We start from the raw sequence: 22015 nt of genomic DNA on the forward strand, positions 1-22015 counted from the left end.
AGATTCTGCAGCAAGACTCCTGACCAACACTAGGAGGTGTGAACACCTCCTTCATTGGTTGCCAGTACATTTTAGAATTGATTTTAAGATTTTATTGACTACTTTTAAAGCCGTACGAGGGCTGGCCCCATGTTACATTTTAGCTATGATAAAGCCCTATTATACCCTATGGGTATAATAGGCGAACATTTGATGAAAATGGCTAAGGCTATGGTGGAAATACATCTACTGTACAAGCTCATAACATGTTGCAATGTGATGCAAGACGTCAATGTCACCTGAAGAAAGGTAAAGAATATGGTGGGTGTTGCATATAAATGATTTCAAAATCACAATAATGGTAAAAATAGAAAAAACAACTACATGGATATGCATATCTGTATAGGCCTATCACATACCCTAACCTTTTTATATCCTAAATGTTCAGCAATAGATATTCACCCTAATGTTTCAGGTAACATTAGGGGTGCTGGAAGCACAAAAGCAGGACCATTTGCTGTACTTGTTCAAGATTTTCCTTATCATCCATGAGGGCATTTATTTCATTTAGTTCCCTTGTCAACAGTGCAAGCTTTGCTCTACACAAGCTGATAAGCTTTGCCGCAGCCGCAGGCTATCAGGCACAGATGTTTTTCTCCATCCCTTTCCCTTTCAATTGCACAATAATTCACAGTTCGACAATAGGCCTGTGTTTCAGCCCACAAACATTACAATTCACAACTTTGCAATTGATAAAACACATTCCCCAATCCATTATGCACACTGAAAGTCGAAGTATAGAGCAACAAAAATGGAATTCCTGCCATTTCCATGAACATTTCTAATCTCCTCCAACCTTAGACAATTCTTATGTCATGGTTCATTGTATGGCTTTTGCCTATAGAGTGAATCTATAGCATGTTTGCATGTTTTAAGATACATGCTATGGGACTGAAGGGCTATACAGTAATGATTTGATTTCAACATCACAAAAAGAAATATACTGTACAATCGAGTTGAGTTCGGACGGTTGGGTTAGTGTTAATATATCCATTCGTAACTCTGAGAATGCTCTTAGAGTTAAATGAACACAGGATTTTCATTTGACTGTGTCAGAGGTTTCAGAAGGAGCACTGTGCTGTCCCTTGACTCATTGCACTACACTCCCCTCCTACACCAGAATTGCACTAGAAGAGAGGAACCCTCCAACTCATGGGCTCATTACATTTTAAATAGAGGCTCATTTCTATATCTTCACATCCCACTGTCATTATCTCTCTCTCCTCTTCGAATCTTACCTCAAGAGAGAGAGACACACTTGTGTAAGAATGGTGCCAGTGAGGAGGGTCATGACCCATGGCCAGAGATACTTTACAGTACTAACTAACAGAGTTACACTCAAATTAGCTCCTGTTAGCTAATCAGCCAAAGATACGTGTACAAAATAATACTTGAAATGGAGAAATGGAGGCAAATCACAGCAATAGAAATACAGGTGAAAATGAAACATACACCTCGCAAATACCCAACTACCACCTATGGAAGAGAAAGGTACAAGTAAATTATAACCAAAGCTGTGTTGGGAGGGGAAACAGAAAGGTAAGTAGTTCTGAGGAGGAAGAATCTGGAGAGGAGGATGTTCTCACCCAGAACCACTAGACTGACACAAAGAAAGGTACACCAGACAGGATGGAGCATTCATTCAAAACCAGATAGACACAACACACATACAAATACAACACAGTATTTTAAAACAAAAAGCTATGGGTTGGTATTTACAGGACCCTGGTAATGTGGCCAATCACAAATCCAGATCTCTCTAATTTTAAGTTGAGTGAAAACCTCCCCTTTGCTTGGGTGGGTGAGTCTGTCCACCTCGAGAGGAGGTGGGAGGTTTTGGATTTGCATTAGACATCGCCTCGGGTCTGCCAAACCTAGCAAAAAAATATTTCGGCGGGTGCCGTGGCAGGATGGAATAAGGAGACGGGACAAATGAACAGTACCTGCAGGGGTGAAGGTGAAGGACTGAACTGCAAAACAAGAAGACAGAGAGGTTGTGTGTTAAAAGCCTGCAGAGGTAAGCGGTGCTTTGGGGGCATCTGCACACCAGGGATGAGGCTGTGAGACCACATCATCACCCAATGTGCAGAGAGACAGCCAGGAAAGCAGCCAGCTCAGAGGCCACAGAGATGTGGAGATGATGGCACGGACCAAAGAAAATACACGCTCGCACACGCACACACGCGCGCACACGCACACACGCGCGCACACGCACACACGCGCGCACACGCACACACACACACACACACACACACACACACACACACACACAATGCAACAAGAAGAAATTAAGAGCATAATCTTCATAGAGCAAAGCCCCGCTGCCTGCAATTAAGACCCTTCAGTTTGACATTTTGCGTTTAATGTGAAAATAAAGAGGGGAAATAATACATAGAGGAGAAATTTAAATGAAGGAAAACCTCTTAATCTACTTGGCATTAACACTGGATTAATGGTGGTATTATACCAGCTGTACTACTAGTGTGCATTCATTAGCATGCCCTGCTCTCTAATTAAATCTTGTACCCGTGGCATGTTATGTGTACTTGGTTGCTATAAGTATTGACTGGAGGTCACTCAGTGAGATGTCAGGGTCAGTGTGTGGGAGGAGAGCTGGACCACTTCCAGTTTGTTCCGGTCCAAACAGTGACCAGTAGAGAGTCCAGTCTGCCCACTCAGCCCCCACCAGCTCTCGGCTATTAACAACACTGTGGGTGGACTTGTCAAAGACTGCGGGCCTCTGAATATGATTCATGTTGACATCTGGCTCCCTGCTGAGCATCAATGCAGCACCCCCTCCTCCGAACCTTACTGCTAGCAGTGCTTTCAAAACCTCATCAAAATTATGCTAATTCAAAATGAGCATGTTGAATCCTCCAGATCCTACAGTCATTGGCATGGGTGGTAAAATGAGCCCCATGTGAAGCGCTAATATAGAGAACGAAAAATATGTGAGAAATAAGTTTATACAGTGTCTGTGTGTATAAACTTCTAGTCTGTGTTTTAATTTGCATTACATGTTGCAGCCCCTGAGCGGTCTAACCTGCATAGTTGCTCAGGCCCTTTCGCTTCTTTCTTCTCCAGTAGAGCCAGATGCTGAAGCCCATGAGGATGACCCAGCAGGCCCCTCCGATGCCGGCGATGAAAGCTGGCTGCTTCACCACGTCAGTGATTTGCTCTGTGATGCTGTTGTTTCTGTTGCCGCTCATGATCACGTCCCGGAAGTCCTTACCTATGTGCAAAGAAGGGCCGCGAGTGTTAACCTGAGGGCATGCTCTCAGAGAAACATGACACAACATTTAGTCACACATCGTTTAATGCCTCGGGCGACTGTGGTACAAAATGTGAATGAACCATCTTGGCGAGAAATTATTGTTAAAGGCTTAATAATATTCAGTACGGTCTGTATTTATAAATCACCGCACCAACAGATACCATGAGATAAGGTTTGTGGACTATGGGTCAAAGAAACTAGACTCGGATGAATTACAGCTGAGATATTGACCGAAGGGAGCTGGACATAGATCTAGAGGGTGTGTGGTGAAAACTAATGTGTAGACGGAGGGAGGCAAAGCCCAAAAGCTTATAACAAACCCCTGGGTGAACAGACTGTTTGCTTAGCTCAGACCGTAATTCACTCCAGGTCCAGTAAAATATACCATGTGAAATGAGATGAGAGGATCCTTCACTGTATTGATCTCCGATCACACAGCTCACCCTGGCTGGCCTGTCTGACACTATTTCGTGTGATTATGTGCACATGCATGTATAGCTTGTATACAGTGTATGTGCATGTGTGTGCATATTTCTCCATCTCTCTCCATCTCTATAGAAGCACACAATTAAAAGATATTACACAAACTTCACATAAACACACATGCGTATAGACAGATTCCACCCCCCTCACACGCGCGCACGCACACGCACACACACACACACACACACACACACACACACACACACGCACACACACACACACACACAATAATATATCTGCAAGCCTAGGGCTGCTAGCTCTTGGAGATGGATTATGTGAGTGACATTTGGGAAATAAGAACATGCTACAGGCCAAGCCATCAGTTCTGGGTCAAATCAGACACAATCTGCCCAGATCCACATAAATCATACACTGTATGGGCATGCAGGCCACATATCAAAATAGTAGCATTTTCAAAAATACAGTATCATCAGTTAGGCCATTGCTGTCAACAACATAGGAAACTGTTAAAAAGACATGCCATTTATTGTTTGTTTGTTTTTTTATCAAAGAAAATGAAAAGGACACAATTTCGCACGCAATTAATTCCACAAATATTAACACTGATCTTGTAAATGCAGAGGTCAAAATAACTAATGATGACTTTAACCCATTTTGGGCGGGAACCCCTTTTGGTGTTAGCATTATGTTGTGCTTTAGCTATTGAAAAATAGCAGATCTACAAGCTCATAGCGCGCCACCGAGTGGCGCACTACGAGCTTGTAGATCTGCTATTTTTGAAAAATCGAAGAACGACTGACATAGAAACATAGCTTTTTCAGAAAACTGTCAGAATGTAGAAGACATTTTTAGAATCTGATCTCAGGTCAAAATGGGTTGTAACAGGATAACAACCAAGCAAACCTTACCTATGACAATAGGCTGGGGCTCACTCTTGACACCGACCCCTGCACTGGTGCTGGCAGCCACCTCCACCTGATACAGAACCCCCACTTGCAGGCCCCCAACCACCACTGAGCGGATAGCGGCATCAACCGTCTTATTCACATGGAACCGTGTCTCGTTACCAAGGCACCAGATCTGAGAGGGGACAAACAAGGGTTGAGATAAATGTAATGAGCAAATGTGGAGGAAGAGAGGAAGAGATCAGATGAACCATCATGGTGGTGTTTCTAATGGGGTCTCCATAGAAGGAAGAGCCCCAGGAAAGCCTTGCTTTTCCTTGACCAACCTTGTACTCCTGGATGATGCCGTTCTGGTGGTCTGGGGGAGGGGGGTCCCAGGAGATGCTAATGGAGGTACTGTTCTGGTTGCCTACAGTCAGCACTGTGACCTGCTGAGGTGGGGCACTGGGAGCTGGTGGGACACAGAACCAAGAAGACCAAAACATGTATTATTCCATTGTCAGATTGCAGAAGAAAAGCAAAACAAAAAAAGACTACTGTACGCACGTCATGCACGCACACGCACACGCACACACACACACACACACACACACACACACACACACACACACACACACACACACACACACACACAATCTCTCTCTCTCCCCCTCTCTCTCTCTCTCTCCCCCTCTTCTGGGAAGCCACAGGTGGCTCTAGACAGTCAGAATGTCTCATTAGATTGGGATTCGCTTCAAAATCATGACAAGTTTGACACATCAAGCCTATCTTTAGTATTTCAACTACCGGTATGATTTAATATCCTTTTATTCTCCAGCCTGCTGGATTTTGTTCAGACAGTACAGTTATTGGTTTCCAGAATGTCAAGCGCTCTCAGTCAACGCTAAGACTCCCCGGCATTGAACCCAGCCAGGGTGGCATGTGGGTCAACAGGCTTATAGGATGAGGCCCGCACATGCCTCAGACGTGAGAGAAATATGAAGAAATGCATTTTGGGAGCAAAGGAAACGTGGACTGGGTAAACATATTGACTGGTTCTATCGATCAACCGGATGGAACTAAAGCCAGTGGGCGAGAATCAGGCAGAGGCTTCACCATGTATGTGGGCTCTGTCCTGAGAGAGTGGATTGAAAGGTTTCATTAACCTCACAGTTGTCATTCTGATAGCAGCAATCTTCTGACCCCACAAGGGGGTATGAGTAGAAAAAATAAATAACGGCAGACTGGAAGTAACGTTTTAGAAATAATGTTTTCTCATTTCCACCAGTGGCTGACAGGAGAGCAGTGCGGCAGCCAAATACTGACAGGTCAATTACTCCCAGGCTTCCTCCCCCTCACCTCACCCCCGTCCAAAATGGCATGTGTCACCCCACAAATCTGTGCTCATCTCTCAGCACGATTGGCCACACTGACCCGCGGAGAGCCAAAAGGCCCTGGCACGGCGGAAGACGAATGGGTCCAGTGATGAATGCAACACCTTGGCTCAGATTATAAACAATCTAGCGAGGGGAGCATCAGATCAACTAAATGTGCTCTAAATCCTGCTTCGCCGCATTAGACGCAGGTGACAAAGTGCCATGGCTGTGCATGGCAGCCATCGAAGACAATGTCATTCAAAGTTAATGTTATGAATGATTTAGCAGCTTATTATCATGCATATTTGCGCTAAACAACGCACATTTCTCATTAGGGGCCCTGAGGGCTGAGCTAATAGAGCCATTAGTGAAGTGATGTATGGTAGGCAGAAATGTGACCCGCTGTTTCCAGCACATAGACAGTGCCATGCTGTATTATACCCATATTAAACATCCCAGCATTAATATGAGCCATGGAGTGGTGTGAGACAAGTAGTGGGCCTTGTTTGCAAAATGTTTGCAAATCCTACAGACTGTTGAGCTCTACACTTGAGCCACCTGGGAGGGTCCATTTGGTTTCATTTTATGCTCTATAAAAGGTCCATTTAGTTACCAACTCTCCATCAAATACTGGGGACCACCTGGAACCACCTCAAGGACCACTGGTGGTCCCCGGACCACTGGTTGAAAACCACTGTTTTAGTATAATATATGGGCTATTCTAGTGGACAATCTCTAGTTAGACAATCCGTCAGTAAGATTGAGATCACAGCACTACTCCATTTATCATCTCTGAGTGACTCACTTTCCACATGGAAAGTGAGAGAATGTCTAATACAAAAACCTCCATCCAGTATTTTTAGTTTTGCAGCCGTTGCATGATTTCCAGTGCCAACCGTAATTCCAGAATCACCAATGTCTATTTTAAAAGAAATAAGTGAAGTTTAGCACAAAGTGACAACAATGTAGGATTATACTAATCCAATTGTCTGGAGGGGCAGTTGTGCGGCTAGTTAGTTGGTTGTCAAATAGACTCTCCTGAGAAAGCACACGAAGACCCATACAGGGGAAAGACCTTTGCTTGTACAGTTTGTGGTAAAAAAAACAAAACAAAGGCAAAGGTTGTCAATATCTGATGTGGGGAAAGCACATGGGGACCCATACAGGGGAAGCCCTTCACTTGTACAGTTTGTGGTAAAAGCTTTGCTCAAACTTTCTTTCCTGCCTTGATCTCCTTGCCCCCCCCCCCCCCCCCCCCCCCCCCTTCTTCCCTTTCGTTTTGTCTTGGAAAACGACACGATGGGAACTATGCACAAAAGTTTCACCCACTATTTTACTTGTAAAATGGTGATGTGACAATAAAGCTGATTTGATAGATGCAGTAGTGGATAACATTAACAGGTGGTTTCACCTTTGCTTCACACTGCCTTCACCAGATTTGACTTGGTCAATCTCGAACGACAACCGTACTCTATGCAGTTTGTAGAGAAAGATAATCAACAGGGGCTTTAAAGCTTTAAAGTGGAGGAGACAGCAGTGGAGTCCAGAGAGCAGCCGGCGTCCTCCCTGGACCTGCTCCGGAGACAATCTAATTGTGTTAGCTAATGGACACCCTGAGTTTTAATCACTCTCTGGACCACACTTCCCAATCCATCTAGCTGCCCTGCTCTGTAGTCCCAGCGTCTCTGAGGAGCCTGGAGCAGTGTGTCTGACTGTATATCAGGCTATTGGCTAGCCACAGTGGCGGTGCTGTGACAGAAATAGAAAGAGGTTGAGCTCTCTGAGGAGCAGATGCAGGGAGCTTTATCAGCCTTGGTAATAGCGGGGACATGCAGGTGTGCTGGCGGGCTTAGCGAGAGGAGCCGTGTTGGTGTGGGTTTGTGTCTGTGTGTATGCATGTTAGAGTGCGTGTGGGCAACTGTAACGTAATGGCAGTTCCCATCCCCCGTGCAGCATTGCATACACAAGCTGACCACCAGAGATATGGTCCCACTGAGAAAAGAGGAAATAAATGGGCCTGTCAACTCAGCAGGATGTTTACTGTCTCCAGTACAAGACGTAGCGAGACAGGCTGTGTCCTCTGTAGGAATGGCTTGTAGTTTGTATTTGCGGTTTAGCAAAATGTTGTGAGCATGTACAGTACATTCTTTCCTTCAGTTCACAGCTCAATTGTATTTCAGTTACTGAATGCTAAGAGATAAGTGGGTAGAATTTCTGAACATGGGGCTTTTGGACAATATACTGTATGACATCATCCTAGTTAAATCAGAATTCGACAATGGTGGAGGGACCCAGAAAACAGAAAGTGTGTGTGCGTCTGCCTTTGTAATTTGTGTGCCGTGTCGCTCTGTGGCTGTCAAAGCCTCTATGAAACAGGCTCGGGACACACATCATCCCCTACGGCAGAAAAGCAAGAGAGTGCTGCGTCTAATCACAGCGCAGGCCTGTGGCTGCAGGGTGATGTATTAGTCGGAAGTTGACGATAACACCACCAATCATAAACAAAGAAAAGCACAGCAGAAAGGTCAGTGTACCTGGCAAGAGTGGACATGACATCAGAAAAACACTGATGCACACGCACACGCACACACACGCACACACACACACACACACACACACACACACACACACACACACACACACACACACACACACACACACACGCTTCAATGTCAAAGAAAATGAAATGGGGAAAAGAACATTAAAATCCTACTGTATCATGGCAGCATTTGCCATGAAGGGTGCCTACAGGGACGTGTGTCAAAGCGTCATGCCAAACTTGTGTGTGGAAAGACACACCACACCTTGACTCAGCATCCCTAAAATAAATTTGTATACCCTATAAATCCTTTTGTCATACCTTCCTCTGTGGTGCGTGCTGTCCTGGATTCACTGTCCATGCCCTGGAACTCGTTGAAATAAGGGCGGACCTTGATCTCATAGACAATCCCCTTTTTGAGTGTGGATAGGACCACACCACGCTCTGATGGGACTTTCACATCCTGGGTCTGCCAGGTTCCTGGGGAAGGTAGTCCCGATGTCTGCCTGTAGAGAACTCTGTAGCCCTGGATGAACTGCGACTGACGATCCACCTGAGAAGAAACAGAATGGGATGAAGGCAGGATTGGCAAGGAGGTTCAGTACATACAGTTGGAGGCCATCAATATTGTCCTTTTCTTTTTGCTGAGGTTTGCGTGATCTGCGCAAAAGGACAGTTAACCCATTTTGGGCGGGAACCCCTTTTGGTGTTTTAAACATTATGTTATAATTTAGCTATTGAAAAATAGCAGATCTACAAGCTCATAGCGCGCCACCGAGTGGCGCGCTACGAGCTTGTAGGTCTGCTATTTTTGAAAAATCGTGAAAATATTTATTTCAGAAAACTGGAGGATTTAGAAGGATTTTTTAAAAATTTGAGGTCAGGCCTAAATGGGTCAAATGATAAGGGACAATATCGGTGGCACCCAACTGTAAGAAACAAGGGTAGGCGCTAGAATAGATAGCGATCAAACCCGTTTATCCAGCCACGGCAGAGCATAAAACAAGGTATAACAGATGTACCTATTTTCTTCCTAGGATTGCATCATGCTACTTTAAAGGTATATTCAGTGATTTGACTTAATTCAAATATTACTTATTTTTTATTTTTTTCTGGATAATCCTCCCTACTATAGAGTGTGCTGACCATATAAGGAGTTCCTCCCTGGCCCCAGTGAGCCCCTGGGGTCAAAAAACCCTAGTTTCAGTTTTGGTGGCGGGTGGCAAAGCCTTCATCCAATCAGGATGAGAGGGGCCTTCCTCCAATCATGATCGAGTGGGGGCGGGCCTTGGTGCACATGCTGTTGGCCTGTTGCACTTCCCCCCACTGTAGAGCGTGCATGTGCACATTTTGTTACCGGGGCGGACTGGGTGGTTTTCCAAATCACCCAAATCACTGAATGCTCCTTTAAAGGCTGTTACTGTTTTAATGGGCATTTTATCATTGGCTTCGACACAGTCAGTTCAATTACTACCCTGACATTGCCTCACAGTCCCAGCGCCCGTCATAAGAGTTTCATGTCCCAATAAAAACATTTTAGCGGTGCAACCGTTAAGGACATGTAGCCTACCATTATAGTACGTCTCAGGTGTTATATGAATGCCAACTAAAGACATATTGAAGCCTAGTGCAGAGTGTCATGCAGCAGTAATCACACACACACCGGTAAGCAGAAGAGACTACACACCAGGGAATCTGTAATGACAGATATGTCCCATAGAGAAGACAAAAGGAATGTGAGCTGTGATAACCCCACTGCAAACCAACAAGGACCCTCCCCAGGAAACTTGAGCCCATTTAGCTAGACAATTAAGGAAAGTTGAATTTATGCAGAAGGAGAGGGTGACGTAACTATTTGCAATGGCTTGTTAACAGTAGGAAAAGTAGTGAATGGGGCTTGCAAGTTAGATATTAAGCAGCTGTGTTTTGCCTGTGTAGCCAAAGTAAATCAGCAAAATGTATTCCCTACTTGCGTGTATGGTTAATTAATGGAATGATTTGGGAATATAAAAGCTTTCTGAGAGTGGCCGCTCTGTTTATTGAATGAGACCTGATTGATTAGTTTACAGCATTTTGTGTTGATTACACATTACACTCATAAAGCAAGGCTTTAGCATTGCATTAGCCAGCAACTCTTGGGGTGAGAATTATTATCGAGGTCAATAAACATGTCACAGTTAAAACTGCTAAATGGTGCTAATGTGCTTTATTTAAAAATGAAAGCCAAATATAATGAATGTATGCAACAAAGCCAGAGTGTCATGCCACTAAATGCTACGTGTGTAAATACATGCAACTGACTGATTAGTTTGGTTGTTTACTTCTGCATAAAAAACTGGGACTATGTAAATAAAAAACTGTAAACAAGTCACCCTTAATAAATGGGCAAGACAGAGTGCTTCGTGTACACATTTTAGTTCAGATCACGGTTCTGATCTCAGTCGCATGAAATGCCTGTCCTTATGGTGAGGCAAACATGGTATAGTTTGTCTGTATTTGTGTGATGAGGGACAAGCTATTCATGTGTGTACTATAAGTACAGTTGGGTGCCACCGATATTGTCCCTTATCATTTGACCCATTTAGGCCTGACCTCAAAATTTTAAAAAATCCTTCTAAATCCTCCAGTTTTCTGAAATAAATATTTTCACGATTTTTCAAAAATAGCAGACCTACAAGCTCGTAGCGCGCCACTCGGTGGCGCGCTATGAGCTTGTAGGTCTGCTATTTTTCAATAGCTAAATTATAACAATGTTTAAAACACCAAAAGGGGTTCCCGCCCAAAATGGGTTAACTGTCCTTTTGCGCAGATCACGCAAAACTCAGCAAAAAGAAAAGGACAATATCGATGGCCTCCAACTGTATGTGCAGTATGCACTTGGGTAGAAGGAGAATGAGGCAGTCTCATGCACTGCTCTACTCAAAGTGCTGATCTGCAAAGGTGTCTATTAAACATTAATTTCAATCTAGGTGTATCTGGGCAAAGCTGTTTTCTTAATTGAAAATTAACTAAAGATGTACGGAAGATTGATGAGAAAGCAGATGTCCCTGACACATCTTTTGATGTTCCCCGCCGCTAAGACTAAGAGAAGGCATTTTCCGCTGTTTGATGTTTGTGTGCTTTCAAGTTAGCAATTACAATATTTCAAAGCTATGCAGCCTTACAGAATACCTTGACTCAAATTTCCTGACATAAAACAAATAGTAGCCTGAAGGAACACAGATGGATCCTAATATAACAACACTTTTGACTTAGAGTAACAGCCCAAGGTTGCAAAATAAAAGGCATGAGAGTTAAAATAATTGATTTCCTATATTCAAGTATTTTCAATATGGAATTGAGCTGTACAGACAGAGGTCTACTCTGAATGCAGACACTTGTGTCAGTCAATACCAATTGTACTTACTGTCCATGTAACCTGTATGGTTGTGGGACTCTGGACGACGGGATTGTGCAAGCGAACTATGACCTCACCAAGCTCCTTTTGTACATGCCTGTGGTCCACACCCTGAGCTGGAGGACTTATATCTAGGAGAGAGAGAGAGAGAGAGAGAGAGAGAGAGAGAGAGAGAGAGAGAGAGAGAGAGAGAGAGAGAATGGGACTCAGTTTTCACAGTTTCACAGACAGAAACTCTTACAATAAGCCTTAGTCCATCAAAAGTGGTATTGTTAAAATAATGACTGAATCAATCAGATTCAACAAAGAGGCTTACATCCAGTGATCATGACTTCATTTTGAAAAGAAGCAGCTACATCTGCATTAGAATGACCTCATTCCGTTTCTGTATAATGTCTCTTGTCTGCTTTGGAGAAAAGAAAAGACTTTGGCCCAAAAAGTCCTTTAGATCTGCACTTACTGGGTCCTGGCTGAACAACCACATAAATGAATGAACTCTGAATGCACAACCCTAGACATAAGGACACAGCGAGAGAAGATTAATGGACACTACTGTATGACACTATTTTCCAGCTCATTTCCCATTTTGCACATGCATTTGTTTGACTTAAAAAGGAATAAAAACCCCAGTGCATGTTATACTGATGCTTGCTTTATACTTTCTTCTAGTAGATCTACAAGCGTACGACACCAGCAACATATTTTGTAGTTATTTACTAAGTGAAAAGGGTATAGCAAATAGCTCACAAGAGGAAATGATATTTCAAAACAGCTTCACTCAGACAACAGAACATAGTCATGAATCACAGGCCACACTAATGGAGCAAGACAGGCCAAATGCAGTTTAGAAGACATGAAAAATCAATTCATCTTCATTGACTGCCACTGTCAATAAACATGTCTATGTGTCATCTCAAGAGATTCCCCGCTGAGCAAGAGAGAGATGTGCTGCTATTAAAAAACGACTCCCTACTCTCTAGGAACAGTAGACTGCTGGCTTGCATATGACAGCGCTTAGCCAAAGGTTGCAGGGCTATTTTGGAAGTGGACTTATCAGATCAATGTAATCTGGAGACTGTGGTCTGTCAGGCACCTTAATCAAATTTTCTTTGGATTTAGACACAGTCATTCTCTCCTGTCATGATCATTAACATAGCAGGTATTGCGCTAATGGAGTTATGCATTCCAAACGTAGACACGTTTATTTTACATAATTGCCTAAGTGTAGCCCTAATGAGCTGGCCTCAGATGGAGAGTTTGACCTGCAACGTTCTGTGATATCTCAATGTAGCTGCTCAATGAATGCTGCTGAGGGGTTCTGATAACTACAGTACTGTATTACAGTAAAATACATACTGATTATTTGGCACGGGACTGCTAGTCTAACTGATTAAAACAAGGGCGGGATGCAGGGCAATTTTAAAATGCAAGATTTTAGGCCGTCTCTGCGGCCTATACAGCCTTCAAATCCAGCCCTAATTAGCCCTTCGCTAAGTCCCTCCCCAACCCATCCTTGTCCAATACAATAGGCACGTTAGCAAGAGACAGGTCAAGCTGTCCTTCTCACCCATTGAGATGCATGTTAATGACGAGATTTCTCCATATAAATAATGGATCATTTCAGAAGCAAAACTTCAAAATGTCTTCTAAATCTAGTCAACCAGGCCTGCAGTAGGCTATGCACTGGGCAAATGTGCATCACATTATTTAAATAAACTAGAAATACAAGGAAAAGACAGAGGGAGAAATCAACTTTTAACGACCGCCCGACAGGAGTTTTCATGTTGCACGTTGAGGCTTCGTACACACCTACACAACAAATGTTCGGTCCATGTGCGATGTCTGATTGCTGTTTGATTGCTGCTCCAATTCATTTTCAATGGGAGTCACATGGTTTGACCAAACATTTTTGTTTGATGAGGGGGGAGCAATCAGCAATCAGCAATCAAACACAAATGTTTGATCAAACCATGTGACTCCCATTGGAAAAGCATTGTGGTGGCCCAAAAAAACAAAAAAAACGACCAAACATTGCTTGATTGGTGTTTGGTACGTGTGAATGAGGCCTCAGGCTTCGTACACACCTACACAACAAATGTTCGGTCCATGTGCGATGTCTGATTGCTGTTTGATTGCTGCTCCAATTCATTTTCAATGGGAGTCACATGGTTTGACCAAACATTTTTGTTTGATGAGGGGGAAGCAATCAGCAATCAAACACAAATGTTTGATCAAACCATGTGACTCCCATTGGAAAAGCATTGTGGTGGCCCAAAAAAACGACCAAACATTGCTTGATTGGTGTTTGGTACGTGTGAATGAGGCCTAAGACTACGGTCATTAGTATTATTGCCATCACCTGGGTGGGTCAGTCGTGTAACTTTCTCGACGTTACGCCTGGTAAATATCCGACAACACAGCCATGCAAAATAACATTGACAGCTATAAGGTGGCGGAAGCTTGACCTGCATAGCAACAGTTGCTAAACCATTTTGGATTTGGATCGTTTTTTGGGGTGGGATTTAGCGAAGGGCTAATTCCGCTGACCAGAGCAATGGTCAGAGTTATGGCCATTTGAAGTTTAAACACTGCTGTAGTGCCCCATGTGTGTGTGATTTAGTTTTTGTTTTGCTTTCGAGAGCTTCACCAACAGAAAATATTATTTCTTTGATACAAAATTATAATAATTACTCAAATAAAACAGTAGTGCCGTTATACTACCCAACTCAGCAAACTGTACATCATGACAGTGAAAACAGATTATCATGTGTTTTGGAATAATTAAACGTATTCGACAAACACAGACATGTGTGTTAGTGTACCTTGTGTTCTGACAGGCTCAGACATGGGGCTGGGATCACTCAGGCCCTGGGTGTTGACTGCTCGGACCATGAAAAGATAGATGGTGTTGGGCCGCAACCCTTTGACTGTAAACTGGGTGGTTTTGACATGATCTGCCACTGTTTGCCAGCTGTTGCTCACTGACTGACTGCAATGAAAGACAAAAGGTTGATAACTGTTAGACATTACAACCCCATACATTCGCCAATGTATGTTTGCTTGTTTGTCAGGTAAAATAATTTGAGAATGGTGGCTGGATTTTCATGAAAATAGCTGGGAACGATCAATATGTTGCCCTAAAGAGATGATTAACTTTTGGGTCATAAAGGTCAAGGTCATATTTCAGGGAAAGTTACATAATCACTCATATCTCAGGTGGCAATGGCATATCTTGACAGCTTGATTTGACTAAAGAGTGCAATCTTTTTCTTTTTTTAAGTTTAGTATGTTTATTTAGCTTTCAGTTTGATCACATGTTTAAAAATACAAGTGCTACTAAAAACACAAATTACAATTGTAATCTAAAAGTCTAATAACCAAATCTAATGATCTTTCTATTTGATATTAGTGTGCATGGGTAACAACAAGTGAATGATGGCATGTGCCATTGGTTATGCGAACCTGAAGGCTTCGATAACATAGGAGGCGGTAGGGGTTGCTCCAGCCATCCCTGGCTGCCAGGACAAGGACACGCTGTTCTTGGTGACATCAGTGACTTGAGGCTTGGAGGGATGGCCAGGCAGCTCGTTCTCATCGCGGCTCTTTATCACCACCAACCCCCCAGATTCTGCAAGGAAAGAGGTGGTACTCAAGTCAAATCCATTGGGTCAATTTGGCACCATTTATACACTCATATTAAAATGAAGAGGGACACATTCTGTGGTGACCAAGAAGAGCTGAAGAGCAAGGAAATACAGTATTTATTTATGTATTCAGTTACTTAGTTACATACATTTGTGATATGCTTTGCTGTACCTTTGACTTCCAGGAATGCACTCCATGATGTTTCCCCACTCGAGCTGGCAGCCACACATGTGTAGATCCCAGAGTCTGTGAGCTACACACCACACACGCACGTGCGTGCGCACACACACACACACACACACACACACACACACACACACACACACACACACACACACACACACACACACACACACACACACACACACACACACACACACACACACACACACACACACACACACACACACACACACACACACACACACACACACACACACACACTTTAAGCTAAATTACTCCCCCTAATAACACTTTCAATAAAAGGGACATTTAATTTTGTGCATCCAAAAAGGAGATGTAATGACTGAGTACAAGTGATCTTCCAATCAGGGATAGGTTGAAAAGCTAAGGGGTGACTTCTTCATGGGCTTTCTGGTGCTGGCCAAATTGTGTGTCATTTGTGAGTGCCTCAAAGTGCTGACGCTAATTTCCTAATGAAATCCATTTTCTACTCGCCACCGCTCCATCACTCCCACCCCACCCCCTTATTTCCCCACTGTCCTGCCGACCACAACAAAGGCGAGCTAATTAATTTAGGGTGGGCTGCTGGAACCCCCTGGACCGATGACAGCTGGCATGTCTCTCCATCCCTCTTAGGATCTTTGGTTGTTTGTTGGTTTTCGTCCCTGCGCCTTCCTTCGATTTATTAAATAAAATGTCAGTGGTCGGCAGCTTTGTCAAGCATAATGGATATTCCACTGAGACCTCAGAGTGGGGAAAGGAGGATGTGAGCTTTTTAAATTCAATCTACCCTAAACGTGTGTGTGTGTGTGTGTGTGTGTGTGTGTGTGTGTGTGTGTGTGTGTGTGTGTGTGTGTGTGTGTGTGTGTGTGTGTGTGTGTGTGTGTGTGTGTGTGTGTGTGTGTGTGTGTGTGCGTGTGCGTGTGCGTTTATAGACGTGTGTGTAGGTTTCCAACCCAAAGCTGGACCCCATCCAGCACAGCTGAGCCTCGTATGAGCTGTCACGTCACTGAAGTGATAGTATCAAGCATTTTGCACAGATCAATACCCTCTATTCATCTCTTTAGGCATTATGATTCTCAGTGTCCATCTAAGTTACACTTAAGCCATGTCCTATTGGACTGCCTAAACTAGCACCCCACAGTGATACATACTTGAGCAATGTCTACACAAAATAACTCACACAAGTACAAATCTATATACGCACACACACACAAACACACATCCTACAGTACCTTAATATACACACCACACACCAGTGGTGACAATACTGGGTAAGTGGAGAACAAACGTAAAGAAGGAATGAAGTTCAGTAGCAGAGAAGAACGTCAAGAGAGAATGGAGGAAATGGGGAGGTTGCACCAACAATGTAAAATATCTGCCCACAGAATGCTTGTACAGAAAAATCCAGAATGTTATAGTTTAAGTCAAAACAACATTCACACAGTAAAATCCTCAGTGTTAATGTATCCATGTGTAACTAAGAGATTGTACAAATCTCTTAAAACAGCACTCAGGATTTTACAGTGCATTGATTGATTGATGAATTACTGCCGTTTAAGACGGGAAGAGCGCCGGCCCTCACCTTGACGCTCTTGATCTGAAGGCTGCCCAGCTCCTGCAGGGACATGCGTGGGTCCTTGCCCAGCAGACTGACCCCATCCTTCAGCCAGCTGATTGAAGGAATAGGATCGCCTGACGCCTGGCATTTGAGCAAGGCCACGCTGTCCACGCCCAGAGTCTGATTGGACGGTCCCTGGCGAATGATGGGCGGCGGCCTGTCCGTGAGCACTGGGACACAGGAGAAAGGGTCGGTGAGTAAGATGACAGCAGTACTCAAAGCAATTCATCCAGTGACACCGACATCCATTTCAGATAGACGCAGACCTCAGTATAATGGGCTTGACTGTAAAATACACGTTTGAGTGCTCTTATAAAAAAGTGAGTGAGGGATGTGGTTGACTAATAAAGTAGGCTGTTGTTCTCAGTAGGTCTTGTAATCGTACCACAGAACAATGACTAGTATCAAGAATTTCCAGGAAGCATGGGGGGAGGGGGGGGGGGGTCCAATCTCATTGATGTGGCAGAGGGATGCTATGCAGTTTCCAGTTACTGCCTGGATACTCATATAAAGTATTTATACCCCGACTCTGTGGTTAAAGTGCAGTGGTAAGACTCTGGCCAACTGACTCAGAGTAGTTAAAATAAATGCTTTTTCAAGTTCAAGTTCAGTGTGGTACATTTCTTCACAGAAGGTAGTCATGCTTAACACAAGCTTAGGAAGCGTGTGGTGCCCATCCTTGAGATGGGCACCCTGAATGCAACTAGATACGTTGAATCTGAAAATCGAAACAAAAGCAATAGCACAGAAAACACATTTATTTGCATTTGCGCACTATATTCATGCTAATGTTAAAATCTTGAATGAATTATGTTCATTTATGTGACGAGGAATGCCCGTGGGGCCCTTCTGTGAAATAGTGGAAAGTGTCAGAGGTGCTCGCTTGGTGAGTTAGCGCTGTAGCACACAGGCAGTTTATATATTTAGAGTTGAATAATGTGGCGCCCCAGTGGCATCACCGGGCCCACATTAATTAGAAGGTATGGATTAATGACGGCAGACCTGCGGGGGCTAATTACCCAGTCTACCTCAGTAACCTTTCAACACATCACCATACCCTCTCTTCTCACAGCTACGGTATGTCAGAGAGGAGGAAACAATGGCAATTCTTCTCATTATCTGCTCTTTAGGTAGACTTAAAAGAAAGGTCAGAGTGTACTGATTTAAGACCACTGGATAAACTACTGCGAGCCAAGTCCAATCCAATGATAATATTTCAACTCTAATTTAGTCCACTGTGGTATGTTTTTGTTAGTGCTAATGGTGGGCAAATTCATCATGAAGAATCATTTATCGGTAAATCATAACACAAACCAAGATAGCTTCCAAAGCTTTCAGCCCTATTGGGCTGGCTTTACTATAATTATTTTACCTTATCCCATCCCGTCACCCAGGGAGTTCTCTGTCTGTCATTGCTATCACCTTGCGTGATTCACAAAGCCATTATGAAACATTTTTCATTTCAACCTAGTCTGAACTGTAAAGGAGACTCATTTTTGCTAATGATACTCTGTGCTCGGATTCATGACTCCCAATGCATTCCTTCCTTCAGGAAATATGACAGTAAGGTATGATATGTCCTGATTAAAGGCACGCCCACCGAGACTGCGGGGTCCAGGGAGTAGATGCGTCTTGTATACTGACTGAAGCTATGATGGAGTGATGGAAGCGGAGGAGAGGCTTGACGGAGGCCTTGGGTGTCTGGACCAGGAATTTCTCATTACTGATCTCCTTGAACCCACAGGCTGCCAGCAGCACCCCACCTCCCACGTCCCCCAGGGACAGTAAATCACCTGAAGACTGCAGCAGGTGTGGCCATGACCTCACCCTTGCCCTTTTCCTCTCATCTCTACTGTCCTTTTAGCCCTGCCCAACACCCTCTGTCTTCCTATCACACATTCCGGATGTGTGTGTGCGTGTGTGCGTGTGTGCGTGCGTGCGTGCGTGCGTGCGTGCGTGCGTGCGTATAGGAATAATAAACAAACCATGACTTTAATGACCAAACCAAGGGATTGGAGGTCAAAGACTTAACTATTAAGTAAAATCTTGATGTTGTATGGGCAGACCTGATTTAAAAACATCACAACGTGTGAAGTGAGGGGCGCTGTTATCATCATACATCTTGTGTTTTCATTGTCAATGTGTTAGGACAAAATCAATGATTTGCTCGTCTACATATGACGTAAATTCCCTATTCATTGTCAATGGCATTTAATGTTTGTGTTAGGACAAAAATCTACACTATAGTTGAATGTAGGAGGGGCTTGCGCCCCTCAAAAATAAAGTGTGTCTGAGGTCCTTTTTTCTGTTAGCACTAGACATACGGATGGGCGTTTACGCCGTCTAGCTTCCTGTCTCAACAGCAGAACAGATTACATACTCCCCACACCTCCCAGTACCTCATAATTCATCCCACAGACAACCCATGTCACTCACTCAATCAATCACTGCTCTCCACTTGCTCTCTCCCTTACTCATATACATACACATGCATCCATGCATGCATGCATGCTTAACCACTATTCCCTATTTTGGGCATGTCATTATTGGTCAAATGAAAAGAGAGGGGAAAAAAAGGTTAAACTCAACTACAAAGTAGTAGTACAATTAGAATTTATTTCTACACAATAAAAATCACACCCGTGTGAAGTGAGGAGCGCTCTTATCATCATACATCATCACATTCCGGCCAATCACTTTTGGTGTCCTCACTTTTCTGTCTTATCTTTTCTGTTTTATCCTAACATACCGTGCTCAGCCAATCAAATCATAGCTATGGGGTTCACACAAACACACAAAGCTGGGCACAGGAGGGGCTAGCACCCATCAAAAACAGATTCCTCTAACAATACCCAAAGCCACAATGAAGTAAAGTATTCAGTATCTCTGTGAATGCTTGCACCTGCAGTCAGTGTCAGTAGGCAATAGGCACATACTTAAAGGAGTACTAAACCCATTTTCAGCTTTATCTTCATATAATTAGTCCTCACTAATGCTCATTATTAGATGGCACAATGTCTGTCTACTCACTCATGTCTCATAAGGACAGTTATATCATGAACAGGTATCCCAAAAGGCACATAGAAACTATAGCCTCATCCTTATTGAAATAAAGTCCGAAATAGAAAACCTGGCTACCGGTGATGCCCTACTCTGAGACACAGACTGAGTAGAACTGAGTAGTTCTAGCATTTTATAATGAGCATCAGTGAGGACCCTTACATGAAACTACTGTATGTAGACTAGAAAATGGGTGAAGTGGTCCTTTAAGGTTGTTTTGTACTTAGTGTACGTGCCGGTACACCGCAAATAGCACATCTACTGTACTAGCTCAAGCTTGTAGAGCTGCTATTCTGGGCGAGCGACAGAGCACACACCCATGTGTAACTCAGGCTTTAGTGTGCTGGCATTAGGAGAAGGTAATGTGTCTCACCATCTGTGACCTCCAGTTGAGCTTTGGCGAGGATACTGCCAGCTACGGTCAGGGCCTGGCAGATGTAGTAGCCAGAATCTACCCGCTGCACAGACGAGATGGTGAGGTCTCCGCCAGGCGACACTGAGAAGCGGCTGTTGGGTTGCTGGGGCTGGTTGGGAAACAACAGATTCTGCAGGAAGAGCAGCACACAGTCGATTAGTGAGAACAAGGCATCCATTATCACCAGGAAAATATCCAAGTAGAACACACTCATAATAATCTTCCTTCACACTACACACACGTACACACACGTGTGCGCGCACACACACACACACACACACACACACACACACACACACACACACACACACACACACACACACACACACACACACACACACACACACACACACACACACACACACACACACACACACACACACACACACACACACACACACACACACACTTTCAAACAAGTCTATCCTTCACTGGGTTAACAAATTAAGCGCTCAAGCAAAGGATTTGAGGGTTCCGTTTGACAAAACAGAAGCCACTTATTCTTGGGCCAAGCCAGAGACTCCAGAGTTTTCTGACTCCTGGTACCGCTAGACTTTCCTCTCTGCTTCAGCGCCATAATGGCTTTGGGGAGTTTTGGTTTGCCCACAGAGACCACCACCATTTGAGCTAAACTTCTAGTGAATATAATACGGTTTATCTTTAGACGAGCAGGAGTGATGGGTGGTAATGAGAGGTGATCAGAGCCTTGTGACAGCCTGAGGCAAGGCTGTTGACATTGACTAAAACTTCACCTTCAACTTTCGTTTTTGTTCTTCAGTAACCCCCCTCTCCCCTCATCCCACACTTTTCTTTTGTTCCATTCATTTAGTTTTTGTCCTTTGTTCCTCAAAGCTGAGGATCAGAAAAGAAATACATTAGCCAGATTCAATTACACCTAATGACTTTAATGTAGCAAATTATGTCTTTTTTTAATGATGCCCTGCCCACCTCCAGTGCATGATATATGTCCACCTCATTATCCCCAAGTGTGACAGAAAGGCCTTTCTCTCGCATAATTACTGGGCTTAATTATCTTTAATTTGTTCTCTCCCTATTTTCAAAATGTTTCAAAAACACAGAGAAATGTGACTAGCAGCAGTTTTGTGACATTTTATTCATTAAACAAATAAAAAGGTTA

The 22015-nt window shown here is 43.7% G+C and overlaps 1 protein-coding gene across 1 annotated transcript in view; it reads right to left on the reverse strand.

Annotated features, from left to right (window-relative positions):
* robo2 (roundabout, axon guidance receptor, homolog 2) overlaps positions 1-22015 on the reverse strand; it is a 208724-nt gene that overhangs the window by 39245 nt on the left and 147464 nt on the right. The window contains 11 exon segments of the mRNA XM_079513571.1: positions 1983-2009; positions 3083-3266; positions 4661-4837; positions 4989-5113; positions 8878-9109; positions 11963-12084; positions 14776-14942; positions 15416-15581; positions 15770-15851; positions 17367-17572; positions 20836-21007. Of these exon segments, the coding sequence (XP_079369697.1) occupies positions 1983-2009; positions 3083-3266; positions 4661-4837; positions 4989-5113; positions 8878-9109; positions 11963-12084; positions 14776-14942; positions 15416-15581; positions 15770-15851; positions 17367-17572; positions 20836-21007 (1660 nt within the window).

This window comes from Electrona antarctica (genome assembly GCF_951216825.1).
Source record: "Electrona antarctica genome assembly, chromosome: 11".
Classification (NCBI taxonomy): domain Eukaryota; kingdom Metazoa; phylum Chordata; class Actinopteri; order Myctophiformes; family Myctophidae; genus Electrona; species Electrona antarctica.